Here is a 15556-nt window from a genome sequence, read left to right as displayed (position 1 = left end):
GGCTTTTCCTGCCAAATCACTGGCCGTCCCTCTTTAATCATACACTAAATATTCACTCTCCTGCCTTTCCTAACCCAGTCTTGATCCAAACTAATCCAAACCAACGCAACATAACCCAAGGGAACCAAATTTTTCAGCAAATGCCATTGCTATAATTCAAAACTGGATCTCAAGTTCACCCACCCTTTTCTCTCCACCTCCATCCAGGTGTTACATTGGGACCCCCCCCCTCTCACTAGCCACCCAGGATGCACAGTATCTTGGCAAGAATGATCTCTGAAAAACATAATTCATATTTACATCTCTCCCTAGCTCAGACTCTCCAGGATCTTCCAACCACAGTCAGAGAGAAGAAAAACAAAAACAAAAAACAGCCTCCCAATTCTGGCCTTCATGAAAGTTCTGGAGGTTCTGAATCCCTCACCCCCACTTTTGCTTTTCTGGAGTTCTATTTTTGTTGGGGGGAGGGGGCCTCTTGTGCCAGCTCCTCTTGTGGTTTGAGTATAATCACGCTATGCAGCATACCAGATTATAAACTGAACAAGTCTAGGACCTTCTCAGTTTCACTGTACCTTTGGCTCTAGGACAACATTTGGCACATAGTTGGTGTTAAATAAAACATACACAAATGCTTCAAAACTAGGATGTCCCAGGATCAAGAAATAGACCAGGATGAAATTACGAGTAGTTACTTATTTACTTTTTTGTGCAGTAGTATGTGTGTGTTTGCACACACGTGTATGCGTGCATGTATGTAGAAGCCAAAGGCAACCTTGAGTGTTGTTCCTCAGGCACCACATACCTTTTTATTTTATTTGAGACAGGGTGTCTTACTAGCCTGGAGTCCACTAACTAGCCAGTCTTGCTGACCAGTGAGCCTACCGACGCACCTGTTTTCACCTCTCTACTACTGGGAATACACATGAAGGTCTCTATGCCAGACTTTTTGACATGGGTTCTGATGATGAAACTCAGGTCCATATACTTACACAGCAAGCACTTTACTGACTGAGTCATCTTTCCAGACACAGGAGTATAACTTCAATTAAAGGTAGACTAGCCGGTGCTTGCCTTTAATCCCAGCACTTGCAAGGCAGAGGCAAGCAGATCTCTGTGAGTTTGGGACCAGCCTGATCTACAGTGTGAGTTTCATGACAGCTTATTTCAAGACAATCTACACAGAGAAATCCTGTCTCAAAAATTAAAAAGGTGGAACAGGATTTGTCTGAGGTTCCAAAGATCCTATTGCTCTGCACTTGCTGTAAGTATATTTGCCAGAGTTCTATTAACCTCACAGAGATATACGAAAGGGCATTTCATTGACTATGGAATTGTCTATTGTTTGTGGGTCCCACGGGCATGCTTATTGTAGGAGGTCAGCAAGAACCTGCAAGCAGAAAGGATGAGAGAACAACACAGAGGACCCATGCCATCCTCTCTGCAAGCTTCCTCCATTTGTTTTCTTTCTGATGTCTAAAGGTCTACTTCAAAATCTGCAGCAGACCTTGTACACATCCAGGATTACCCATTTGTTTTTCCCATCTCTTCTCACATACCCACACCAACAAGCATGATCTGCATCACAGCCTAGAACGATGCTAATGGGAAATGAGGAACCTGTACTTTCCCTACATTGCTGAGGGACAGAAATGGCCTCTTGTACCACAGGTCAGTTGTGCTGTTGCAGGGTGTCTGAAAGCAAAGCAGCTGTGAGAAGGGGACTAGGTTGGGAGGCCAGCTGGAGTCTGGTTCTGCTGCCTAGCCTGATGAGCCCATGTCTCAAGTGTTCCCAGCTTCTCATCCTTGAGAAGGAGATAAGAACAAAAGCAAAGTTCCTTAGGGTGAGGAAGGAACTAAATAAGAACGGAAAATGCTTGGCACAGTGCTCAATAAAGGTCTGAACTTCCTTGTTGCTGCACCCATCTAGATGTAAAAAGAAGAGCTAGGGTTTGGGACGAGGTGAGATGCTGTTCTTGATTGAGTATTAAATCTAACTTGAGCAGCATCGAATCCGTAATACAAGTTTGTTTTGCTTGAGACAGACAGTGTCTCCCTCTGCAACCTGACTTGGCCTTAAGCTCAAAATCCTCCTGCTTCAGCCTCCCAATCACAGAGATCTCTGTTGTGAGTCATTGTGTCCAACCAAACATGACAACTACAGAGCAGAAGAAAATGGTTTCACTCAGCTGTGCATTCTTTCAGCTGCAATGCTTAACTTACAGTATAACTGTTTGCTAATCAGTCAGCCCATCACTTCTTTCCTTGGAGCTTCTCTCTCTCTCTCTCTCTCTCTCTCTCTCTCTCTCTCTCTGTCTCTGAGAGGGGGGCTCTACTTCAGATTTACTACATGGATTTTCTGAAGATACATGGTGTGGTTGCACTTTACCAGGGACCCAGGTAAAACAGGATAAGGAAACTACAGCAGACATTTTTATGATCATAAGAACAGGAAGGAAATAATCTACATCAGGAGTTGACTGGGATTTGAATACAATAATCAAATTAAAGTCTTTCTTTAATCGCAACAATATGGAGTTTGCACAGTTTCACATACTTTTGCCAAGTCTATTAATTAATGCTGCCAGGTTGACATGGAATATATTCAAATGAGACCCACTTCCTGTAGCTATTTTATACTTCCTTGGTGTGAAGAAAAAACTAGTTTCACAAATGACAATTAACGATAAAATTGAAAAAAAAAATCACCTCAAAAATCAAATCTAACTTAATTGACATTAAAAAGCAAAACAAAACTAAAAAAAACAAAACAAAACAAAACAAAAAACCAAAAAACAAAAAACACCCCTATGATGTGGCAGCACCAGAAAGGGAGACCTAGAAGGGTCTAATTAACTGGTGCCAATACCCCTGGTGCCCCAGGAAGTCCCGGGCACTGACATCAACAGGGGCTGACTTTCTCTGGGGCTCAGAAGCATATGCGGCTTGTCATTTCTTCAACACGAGGTCACCTAGAGAGAGACAGAATTTAAAAAAAAAAACAATCTCAGGAAGCCTTGGAACCTCATTAATTAGGCTCCCCCACGCAGCACGCAGGGCGGGTGGCTGCCTATCCCCAACCGATGCTGGCTTCTGGATGTGCACAGAAGGAATGGGGTGCCAGCCAGGACACGCCGTGCCTCGCTCCAGGAGCCAGCTCCCACACTCATCTACTTCACCGCTCTCTGCTGTAGCTCACACTTCATTAAATTCTACCGCATCACATCAACATGCAAAACAGCTATGAAGGGCATTCAAAAACATATAATCAGAAAGGGAATAAAACCTCTCTGAGAGAGGGGCGGGTGAGTGGAGGCCTCTCTTGTCTAGTCAATGACATCCAGGTTCTTCTGTTCTAACCCATGTTTTTAAGGCACAGACATGGGAGGATTGTTTCTGTCTGATGGGCAGGGCATGGAGCTGTGTGTTCTCTACTTAAAGAGCAAGTGTTGAGGGTGGCAGCAAAGGCCTGTAGGATGTGTGTGATGTCTTCTGCCTTCTGTTCTAATTTTAATTTGGAAATGGGCAGGTAAGCAGGTCTACTCTTTTCTGTGATGCTGTGTCTTCCACTTGGCATATACCTGTGTCACAGAAATGAGCTTTTCTTTCAAGTGTTTTTAAAATCATCTATTTGGACGCAGTAAGGCAGCCCAAAACTGGAAAAGTAACTTGCTGCCAGTCTTCATGACCGGGGTCCACATGGTGGAAAGACACTTCCCTCTGAAGTCCACATAGACACTGTGGTACACACATACCCAGCCACCCACAGAATAAATACATAAATAAATAAATACATAAAAAATGTAAAAAACATTCATTTCATCTATAACCTACTGAATCCATGCATAATTGGTCACTGGTTTTAGATTTATTATTTCTGTAATGTAAACATCTTTTGATTTATTGGCAAATAATCAACGTATATTGTACTGGTTTTCATAAAGACATTTTCATACAAGTACCTAGGGAAATTATCTCATTGAGTGGCTCTATGCAGTCAGAAATGTCAACTTTCCATGTGGCTGAGATTCTATAATGGCTATTTTTGGGATTAGTGTGCACATGTACACACACCACCCTTTTACTATGGCAAGAAATCTAAACACAGTAAGTACAGACTGTATTTGACAAATGGGGGTATTATGTTTCATAATGAACTGCAATGCCTAGAGAAGCTTCAGCTGTCAAGATCAGGGGCAGGACCTGTGCTACTCTTCACATCTAGTGGGTGGTAGCCAGGGAAGCTCTACCCTCAATGTCCTAGAGGACACACAGGTCAGCTGATTCCAAAAGCCCCTGCTGAGGACAGGCCACACTAATATCGGGTACTCCACAAACAGAAGACAAGGCCTGGGAATATGTCACACTCATTCCTTCACTTAGGCAAATCATATAACTTCATAAATGTTCAGCCCAATCCCCAAATCCAACGCAGCTCTAGCTGTTATTTTTTTTTTTATTATAACAGTCAAAATGGGTTAAAAGCACAATTACAGAAAACAGTAACACAGTATTTCTGCCACAGCACCATGCACCTCTCGCCTTCCCCTCCAGTGCACACCTGTGCACACCTCCAGAGAGCACACCCCAGTGTCTTCTTAGATATGGCCATAGAACTCTCTCTGGGTAGAGGTTAGGGCCACCGCAGCCCCGCAACAATGACATCACCAAGGTTTCCCTCCCCCTCTACAATGCACAACCCAAAATCCTTTGGGCAATAACTTGATTAGAGATCTCCGAGGCTTATCACTTAATGATAGCTTAATCATTTATTATTGTTATTATTATTTGTGTGCACGTATGTGTGCGCGCTCGCGCACGCATGTGTGTGCGTGTGCATGTGCATGTGTGAAAGTCAGAGGCCAACCTTGGGTTTTCCTCAGGGACTGTCTACCTTGTTTTGTCCACTTTGCTTTGACACAGGGACTCTGAACTGACTTGGACCTCTTTGAACAGTCTATGCTGGCTGGCCAGTGGTCTCCAGCGATCCACCCATTTGCCCTGGGACTAGAGCAGACATTCCCATTGCTGGCTCTTTTATGTCGGTTCTGGGGATCAAACTCAGGTCCTCATGCTTGAATAGCAAGCTCTCTGAATAATCTCAATGCCAGTAAAACTGTCTTTTAGAGCACACTTAGTTCCACCCTGTGCTTTCCATATGTGAGCACGCCCCAGCCCCCCTTCAGTCATCCAGGAGACTACATAAGATGAACTATTAACCCATCTGAAGAATGAGAGAATAAAGTACAGAGAGAGGCAAAGTAACCCACCAGGGTCACATAGCTAAGAAGGGGTGAAGCTGGACTACAAATCCAGACAAACTGGCATTAGGAAGGGTCCTCTCAATCTGTACCCTGTCCCACCAAGCAACACCTTGGTTGATCAACCTGCACAGAGATGGCTGCCGAGAGGGCAATCCCAAGGCCCAGCAAAACATTTCTATTCCTTCTGCACAGCTTTAGACCTCTTGCAATCACAGTAGCAGACTGAAAGCATTCAGCAGGCCCTGAGGGGGGCGGGCAATCATGACACCAACTCCACACCAACCATGGGAGCCTCTGGGGCAGTGGCCATACCCACGGTCTCTGTCTGAGTCACCTGATGAGCACAGCTAGCTGCACAGATGGGGGCAGTCCTAGGAAAGAATACTGCAGTACTGCTGTAAGGTACAATGACTCTTGTCAGGGGACCCAGAGATATACTAGAGCTTCACGGCATTTCTAGGGAGCTGACACGGGGGCCTAACGAGAATGTAAACCAATATTTGCTAAGTGCAATCCTTGAGGCTCCCAGCAGATGTAATCACATTCAGGCAGACTACTGCTGTCTCCAAGGGTAGGAAGCTGCAGTGAATCACAGAAGCCACAGGCTGACCCTGAGTGGCATCCCCTGAGACTGCAGGGAGCAAAGGCAGGAAGCACTTGGCTAAAGTGGTTTTGCCATTTTTCATAAGAAACTTTCAACTTCATAAAAAAGGGCCACATTTTATTGACAATAAAAGCTAACCTTTATTTCCTTACTCCATGCCAGCATACATCCTTTTTCCTTTCCTTGCAGTAACTCCGCAGGGCAGGAACTGGCTTTCTGACCTCATAGGTGAGGAGAACCAGGCTCAGAAAGAAAGACAGTGTAATTAGCCCAAGGCTTCACAGGTAAGCGTGAGTCAGGATTTTAACCTCCACAACTAAATGATTTCCCTTAATGACTATATATATATATATATATATATATATATATATATATATATATATATATATGAACACATTTGGTCTTTGTCTCAAGTTCCTGGCAGATGCTTAAATTAGTTACTTCCTTGGTGACAGGTGACAAACAGGGTGTGGGGGTCATTTTTTGTTATGCTTGTTTCTAGCCTCCAGTTTCTTGATAAGGAACATCTAGAACCCCTGGGGTTTCTGGAATAAGCATCCGTGTACATGCTGATGAGGTGACTAAGACTCTAGACAGCTTTGGGATAAGGGCTGGTGCTCAGAAGGACCAGACACAAGCAGAAAGATCAGAACAGAAGATCGTAATTTTTAGTCCCACTCAACCAGAGCCGAAGATTGAAATGCACAGCCAAGCCCAGTGCTTTGAATCGGTGTGCGATGGCACCTCTACAGACTGAGAGCTGAGACAATCTGGGAGGATCAGAGCATCCACTTACTAAGGGTACGTCTCAGTTCTACAACAACAAAAGTGCCTGTGCTCAGGACCTCTAACGTCACCCTACGAATTTCTACATGTTAATCTGATTTGTCACATTCTTTGTGATAGCATTAATAGTTATAATAACAAGTTCAAGGCCAGCTTGGGCTACAAAGCTAGTTCCAGGACAGCCAGGGCTACACCGAGAAAGGGCTACACCGAGAAATCCTGTCTCAGAAAAAAATAGAGACTGTGTCTGTTTGTTATAATAACAGAGTAAATACAAGCAAACTGCTTCCCTGAACTCTGTGAGTCATTACAGCAAAGTGGGATCCCCAAGTCAAACAAAAGTATGAGTAACCCTGTGACCATTATCTGTGATTGTCATCTAAAATAGAAGACACTTGTATGGGCAGAACTTTTAACTTGTGGGTCTACGCTTACATTGGATGGAAACGGTCGGAATCAGATTAAATCGTGCTTGGTGTGGAAAGCATATTATCAGGTGTGGGAACTACTGAGTAAGAGAGTTTTCCTCTACCAGTTTTAGGCAAGTACCCACAACCACTGCCATGTGTGCACATACAGAAACATGTATCCACACATGTCCAGAGAACACAAACGCACTTTGGATTTTTCAATTTAGATTAAGTAGCCTGTATACTGTGATCATGAATGTCCACATGCATCCAAGACAGCTTTATTGTGAGGGTTCTGGGGATGCAGAAGGACAAAGGAATATTCCTAGCACTGACAGCAGAGACCAACCCCAGATAACTGCATGGCAAGAGGTGGCAAGTGAACAGGGATTGTGGCTATTAGAAAGGAGGACTTCCCCCACAAATCCAGCCATTGGGGCCAATGTAGAAAGGGAGGAGGAAATGAACTCCAAGTGACACAGTCATGTGTCATGTTGTCCCCACAGGTCCACAAAGTAGGCCGTGTCCATTGTATAGATGAACCAACTGAGGTAGAGAAAGGTGAAGTGGCCCAGGTCACACACTCAGCAGGAGCAGTTGCACAATCATTTTGCCTGTTTCCAAAGCCTGCTATTTCCAATATATGAACACATTTAAATGACACTACAGCGCTCTGGTAGTGCGGCGGGGGGGGGGGGGGGGGGGGGGGGGGAGTCAGAGAAGGCCTAGTGGGTGGGGCTGGAGGTCCTGCACTGCTTTCTCCCCCAACAACCCACTTTCCACCCATATTCATACGTGCATGGACCTGCACGTAGACAGACTGTGAGGACACTGGCTCTGAGAAGACACCTGCATTCAAAACCAGGCCTTCTCCTGTCTTGCTTTGAGACCTTGCCCACAGCACCCAACCTCTTAAGCTCCAGCTTCCTGAACTCCAAAATGGGTATAACATTCACACCCACTCCCCAGGGCTGCTGAAAGGGCTGTGTTTTCAAAGATATGCAAAGAGCCTGGCACACTGCCCAGCATTTAGCACAATGGCACTCTTATTAACTTACTGAAAACAGCAGGGCTCATCACACAAGGTAAAGCCAGAAGGCAAGGAAGAAGTAGTGATGTGCTGTGTTGAGTCTGGAGATCAAACTTGGTCTCAGATGCCAGGGAAGTGCTCACAACTGACTTACAACTCCAGCCCATGTTCACCGTTACAACTGAATGCTTCTCCCCCATCTCCGAACACCCAATACAAGATGGTGTTACAGGAAGGTGGGGCCTTTGGGAGTCAGTCACATCACAAGAGCGGAGACCTCAACAATGGGACTCATCCTTATAAATGAGGCTCCAGGCAGCTCTTTGCCTCTTCCTGCCACATGAGAATACAGTAAGAAGATGACTGGCAGCTGTGTAGGAGACAGCCCTCACCAATATCTGATGCTGGCATCCTGACCTTAGGCAGTAACCTCCAGAACTGGGAGGAATCAGTCTCTGTTGTTTATATAATCAATCCAGCCTGGTATGGCAGCCTGAACTGACAAGCACCATCACAAAAGAATAGGAGGCATTCTGAGAGCTTAGGGAAAAAAACAAAACAAAACAAAAAGCAAAAACAAAACAAAACAAAAAAACTGGTCTCCCCCACCGCCAAAGACTTGCCATAGCTCTGGGCTGCACCTTGCATTCTCTCTGGTCCCTGAGAAATACTGGTTTTGAATTATTGGAACACACAGCTGGAGGATAAGTGACACTTTGCCTCCATTTGCTGAGTTATGGATCTGTCCCTATTGCTGTTTGTCAGCTGATTCAGCAAAAAGCTCAGTGCAGCCCGGGCTCCAAGTGATTCGGTCAGTAACCCCAAAGCTCCAAACTAATTTTCTGCTTCTGTTCGGAACAGGTGGCCACCATGTCACTGGCTTTCTTCCTGGGTTGAGTCCCAGAACCACCACCGAAAGCCTAAGGGTTCAGAGTCTGTGGTATCAGTTACACCACGCCTCCTCTGCTGGTGAGAGGAGTCCTTTCCCTGAGGTAGCATCTGCATGGCAGTGACATCCTCATCCCTTTCAGGGTCCTTCCATCAAAGACTGCTGGCAAGCTAAATCCCCATTTGTAGTTTCAGGCTTACAACTGTCAGCCTTCCCAGGCTGGGACTTGCCCTTGTGTTCACTTGCAGCACCTGAATGCCCCCAGCAGCAGCACAGCCCTAGGAATGACTGGGCGATTAGCACAGGCTGGAGCCCTCATGCTCATCAAACACACAGAACAATGTCCCTCAGATCTTCACTGAATGACAGGCTGAGTGGGACCTCCTTGCCACTGCCACACTTTTAATGGTTTACCTGTAGCCTTAGTTAGTAGTATCACTGCTGGGCCTCTCACAGTCTCCTTTCAGAAAGGTGTGACCTTATTTTCCTTCCAGCCAGAAGAGGTTCATTTGCTACAGGACAATGAACAAGGACAGCTTGTGCTGGATGCATGCTCACTCCATTTATGCTCACAGTGCCAGAAATGACCATGGCAACATGTACGTGCACACGTAAGTCACCTCCTCATGGAAGAGACAAAGAAATACAGAGCTGGATCCCACCTCTCATCAGAGCCTTTGTACAGTATTTCATAGAATTCCTTCTCTTCCCAGCCACAGCCTTGAACTAATGCAAGACAGTGCCCCGCCCCTCAAAGCACAGATTCTCTGCCTACTCATTATAAGCATAAACCACACCTACGGTTGGCACACAGCTTTTATCTATATGAAGATATCATAGACACATATTAACAATGCTTGGCTAGTCTACTGTCCCAAACACATCTAATTCTTTTGTTTCATGACTACTTATCACAGCTGGTAATACTAAAAGGGACAGGGGAAGTCAGAGTACACTGAGGAAGGGGAAATGTGTATAGTTTACAAAAGCACACTCAACATTATAATTGCTTCTTTTGTTCAAGTATAATATTGAATATGCTCTGGAAACAACAGCAGAGGGGCATTCAGGTCCTGTTCATCAAAGGGGTCATGGTTAAATAAGACTGGAATATACTGCCCTGGACTCACATAGCACATGACAGCTGTGGAAATTGTCTGCTCTAACTCCTGGCTAAGTTAAGGAAATAGGCACCCAAAGAGAGTAGATGACTTCTTGTCTAAGGTCAGAGAGGTGTTTGGGAGCGGCCACATGACTTCTCTCCGTCCTCGTGTCCACCAATATTGAGTGGAATACACAGACTGCTGCTGATGGAGTCAAGGAATTCCTCATAGCCCCATAGCCAGGATGCTCAGGTACTCAGGGAAAATGAGTTCTTAAGCACACTTTAAAAACATAGTAAGAGGGATTCTTGAAAGGACAAGCAGGATGGGAGGTTTTATCTACATCCTGGGAACAGCATTCAAGGCCATACACAATGGCCACCTGTGGCTCCAGCCCTACCCTGTGTATACAAATCTGGGGAGTCTCTCCCATGGGCCTCCTTGGGGGTGGGGATGGCAGGTTGCAGTGAAGTGCTTCCTCCAGCCACCATCCTCTTGGTCACTAGCAGAGGCCACCACCAAGGTACACAACCGGTTCAGATTTGTCCTATCTGCTAAGGCTTAGACTTTCTCCTGTTTGGGCTGACAGGAAGGAGCATGTGAGCAAAAGGACTGAGCTCCTAACAGCTCCTCTGTGTGCGGAGGCAGCAGCTCCAGGCCAGTATGCCCACAGCCTTGGACTGAGACAGACACAGGGCCACCCAGATGGGAGCCCAGGGTCAATGGCTGCCCATGCATCCACCAGTGCAGGAGATCCACTTACCGCAGTGTGACTGGAAGACCTGTGGCTTGACGACCTGGTTACAGGCACTGCACACGACCAGGTAGAAGTCATCATGTGCTGGATAATGGCCAAACAAGTGCATATCTGTGGGGTGGGGGGGGGGAGACACAAAGCATTTAAGTCTCAGAAGGTGTACAGTTTCCTCTTGGAATTTCTTCCAAGGACAGATTTTTGCAAGACACATATAGGAAATCCACCATTTACTACAGAGAGCACAGTTTGTCACTACACAGCTAGCTATCCAACCTGCAGAGAAGCAAAGGCCTTCAGAAACCCATCCTGCAGTAACCACTCCTGGAAGCTACTGTGATACCTACCAATCTGGTCACAGACTAGGGGAATGACAGAGACAAAGCCACAGCTCAGCCTTTATTGTAGGATTGAGGGGTTTCTCCATTACTTACTCTGTATTACAGCGGTTCCCCCAGATGAGCAGAGGAGAACAGAGCTGGGGTGGCCGACTTAGCCTCAACAGGGGGAAAGAAACCTCAGGGCAATGGGGTCTTCTGAATGAGTGGCCTGTTCACCACCATCATTATTTGAGTTCATTACTGTTCATTTAATAAATAATTACTGAGTGCCTGAATATGCCTGGTACTGTGTTAGGTGCCAGGGAAAGCGGGGGGGGGGGGGGCGGGAGGGAGGGGGATGAGGTTGCTGTTCTCTTGTGTCTTATAGTGGCAGAAAGACGGACACAAAACAGATTGCCACACTGGATGTCATTGGTGGTGGTGGTGACAATGGTTGCTGGAATAAGTTGTATGAAGTCTTAGAAAGAGTGACAGGTAAGTCCCATCCGAAGAGGAGGGTGTAAGCTGAGGCCTTAGCATGAGGGGCTGCAGAAACCCCTCTAGTGTGGGGGGGGTTCAAACATTAAGCCAAGAATGGAAGTTCTGACATTGGAGGCAGCCCTTGTTCTCTTGGTTTGGACAGAACAAGGAGGGGATTGGAGTGAAGCTGTCAAGGGCCCAGAAGCTATAGCTGTGTGAACCAAGGTAAGGATTTTGATCTTGATATTAAGAACAAAGGGAAGCTACTGGGTGTTTTGAAGCAGACATATAAAGCAATCAGACAGCTACTGTGAAGAAAAAAAAAGAAAGAAAGAAAGAAATCAGTGTGGAACATTCACCTAAGACATAATGCCTTTGTCTACATACAACTTGTACACGAGAGCTCACAGCAGTGTTCTTCATAACAAGCTGAAAGTAGAAATCCAAATGTCCATCAAGTGATGGATGGATAAACGAAATACAGAATACTGTCCATCTACAAACAGGAATGAGCTATACTACAACATGGACAAACCCTGAGAACATCCAAGGAGAAGGAAGCAGACATAAAAAGGAGGCAAGACATGTTCTCTCTGTATGTTCCCACATATGGGAAATGTCCAAAACAGGCAAATCGACACAGACAAATAACTAAATCTTAAGGTGGAGGGCTTACTGGGGACAATGGAAATTTCCTAAGACTGCCACCGGGAACACTTGCAAGACGCTGAAAATGTGGACTGACGTGCTTTAAATGGGAGATTTATATGGTATTCAAATTACATCTCAATAAAACAGTCAAACAATAAAGGCCGATTCTCATGTCCATGGAGCATCAGGAGGGCCCAGAGGACTGCACCGCCAACCTCTTTACTGCCTGGCTCCAGGTGAGTCACTGGGCTCTGACAATACATGCACGAAGGTTGCCTCTGCTATACATCGCTCATGCTCCAGCCCAGTTACCAGATTCAGTCTGTATCTTAACTGTGAACCCCTACCCCAACATATGACACATGATAGTTTCCCCAAATTCTACTTCAGAAGGACAGGCTGAGCTCTTCGTGCTATAAGCAGCTAACCACCCAAAGGATGAACAGCCCAAAGGCTGGCTTTTCAGTAAATGCATGCTCTGCATGCCTTTCCCAGACAGCCCTATTGCTTCTATGGCCATGGAGCCAGCACTGTTATCCTGTGTTAGGGAGCAAAATTCTTCACTCCCCATGGGGGAGGCCAGGGACTCAGCCCTACAGCAGGCACCGTTCCTAGCTGGTTCCTGGCTATGATCTCCTAAATGTATATTCTCCTTAGGCCCTTCATCAATAGGAAATTTTCTTGTATTCTCTCTGCAACTCTTTGAGCTTTGTACTGCTCTACTCTGAGCATGTCTCCTGTGAAGGAGGAGAGCTGCATGTGTACTTGCTTATGTCTCAGCAAGCCAACCTTAGGGCTCCTGTGCAGTCTGTCCAAGGTCTGCTAAGTAAGATATCTACCTGGCTGAGGTAGATTCCAGAAGACCCACCCCACACACACAACACACTTCACATAGCTAGTGTTCAAGTCAGTGTGTTATTTGATTAGAGTAATAAGGGCCAAGGATGTGAAAGAGAAGACAGAGAGGGTAAAAAACTAATGTGCCAGGCACAATGCTAGCTATTCAGTAGTCTCTCTCTTAATTTATCTCTAAAGCAAAACATGAAAGCACAGTTTTAAAAACAGTGGCGTGCTGATGTGGGTTTGTACCCACGTTTAAGAGCATGAGTGTCTTCCTAGCTCCACGTTCTGGGTTGTGACTGAGTTAGTTTGAAATCAGCCCCAAGAGAATATCTATATCACAGAAATAGGCAAAACATTATGACTCAGGCCTTTGCTTTTGGAAGAGCTGTTGTTAAACACTTACCAGCTCAGTACTCAATCTGAATGGGCAAAAGGGAAAGGTAAAATTCTGTGTGCCACACCTAATGGTAACTGCCAAGCACATGCTCATGCATACCCTCTTGGAGTCTGTGATGTACAAATATTATCTCAGTTACTCTTCGTCATTAACCTATGAAGTCAATGCTTCGCTTTCCAAGCAAGGGAATAAAGGTAAAGGCAATTTGCCAGAACTCCTAAGGCAGGATGAGCTCACAAGCCACTGACTCCAAAGCCAGGGTTCTTTTCCTTAGAGAAGTGCAACATCTTTAATAACAGAGCAGGGTCCCATTTTACAGATGAAAAAGTCCGTTTGGAAGGCTCAATGGGTTGAATACAATTTTTCCTAAGATTGACATGAGATTGCATTGATTTTGTGTCAGTGCTGGAAGACAGTGGGATCTTTAACAGGTCAGAGCAAAGACTGTGTTTCTCATAGTAGTAGAGTCAATCTAGCAAAAGCAGGTATTAGAGCATCATTCCATCCTTCATGTTTTCCCTCCCCCATGTACAATGTCTACCCTTCTACATCGTACTACATTATGACTCAATGCAAGTCCCTCATCAGATGTCGCTGCCTAGCCCAGGACTTCCAGTCAGAATAAACTTTATTTTGTAATGACCTAAATCAGAAGGGTTATGTGAATAACCAACAGGCTCCTAAGACTAGTGAGTGGGTAGTGTATACACAGTGGATACTCTGGATATGGAGTTGATCCCCATGCTGGGTGTGACAGCACATTTTATCACACTTCTCAGACTGGTAAACAACTAAAAACCTATGAACTATTTATTTCGGGAACTTTCCAGTTCATATTTTGGACTGTTGTAAACCACAGATAACTGAAACCATGGAAAGCAGGCCACTGGATAAGAGGAGACTAGTGTATTTATAATATAGAAGTCATCACTCACTACATTCCATACTCTCCATCTTTCCTTGAATAGCTGGCTGTAATACACACACACACACACACACACACACACACACACACACACACACACACACACACATCCCTCTTGTCATCAACCTGCCATGGCTCAATTTCCCCAGATATAACATGGAGAGCACTATATTCATCACACCATATTGGGATAAGGACAAACTTTTGTGAACTAACATAAGATTATGTTTATGACCTCAATTATTATCCCAAGAACTTACTTCTGGACAACAGGGTCAAGTTGGCACATTCATCACTTCCTCCCTAGCTCTCAGGCTCTTACCTGAAACTCCTCCATCCATGATGGCAGAGGGAGGGGCACAGATAGCTCAATAAATGCCAAGTTTGAGACAATAAAATGTTATCTACAAAAGCGAAACAATGAATCTGCTTTCCCCAAGCAGTTGATAACTTGCTACTAAAAAAAGAAATCAGTAGAATGGGGATAGCGTTTTGTTTGAGATGAACAGCTTTCTAAGGAGAATTTTTTTGTTCTCTCTCTCTTTCTCTCTCTCTTCCTCTCTCTCTCTCTCTCTCTCTCTCTTTGTGTGTGTGTGTGTGTGTGTGTGTGTGTGTGTGTGTGTGTGTGTATGTGTGAGTGAACCAGTTTATTGCCAACAGTCTCTTATTGAAATTGTTGCAGTCAGGGAAAGGGCAAACAGCATCTCCAGCTCACTATTTGGATAGCACTTGTTGCCAAGATGGGAAGACAGCTGGCTTTGTGGATTTGAGATCAGACTAGATGCCATGCACTTTGGAATTTGCCCCTGGACCCCTTCCACAGCTCAGGACTCTGACATTAAGAAGCAGCAACTGGAGAAGGCTGGAGAGATGAAGAGCCTCAGTGAGGATGGAAGGAGGGCAGGACCCTTCCTCAGTGGAATCCTGTGCACAGTTCAGGATGCACAGGAAAGAAGCTGCCAGGAACAGAATGCTTTGACAGAAGCTGAACATTTCATGGGCAACCAATGCTACCTGTGTTCAGGAAAGGAAAAACCACAGTGGGGAAAAAAGAAGACAAAACAGGCAACCTTGAAGTTTAGTTTCATTAAAGAATAAGGTCC

The 15556-nt window shown here is 45.2% G+C and overlaps 1 protein-coding gene across 6 annotated transcripts in view; it reads right to left on the bottom strand.

The window, feature by feature from the left end:
* The window catches only part of Atxn7l1 (ataxin 7 like 1), a 227479-nt gene that overhangs the window by 136904 nt on the left and 75019 nt on the right, over positions 1-15556 (bottom strand). For all 6 annotated transcript variants that reach the window (XM_051175139.1, XM_051175136.1, XM_051175137.1 and 3 more), the window contains one exon: positions 10847-10951. In XM_051175139.1, coding sequence (XP_051031096.1) covers positions 10847-10951 — 105 coding nt within the window. The remainder of the gene's footprint in view (positions 1-10846; positions 10952-15556) is intronic.

This window comes from Phodopus roborovskii, unplaced genomic scaffold, assembly GCF_943737965.1.
Source record: "Phodopus roborovskii unplaced genomic scaffold, PHOROB, whole genome shotgun sequence".
NCBI classification, from domain to species: domain Eukaryota; kingdom Metazoa; phylum Chordata; class Mammalia; order Rodentia; family Cricetidae; genus Phodopus; species Phodopus roborovskii.
The sequence above is the reverse complement of the archived record's forward strand: the minus strand, read 5'-3'. Positions and strand labels throughout refer to the sequence as shown.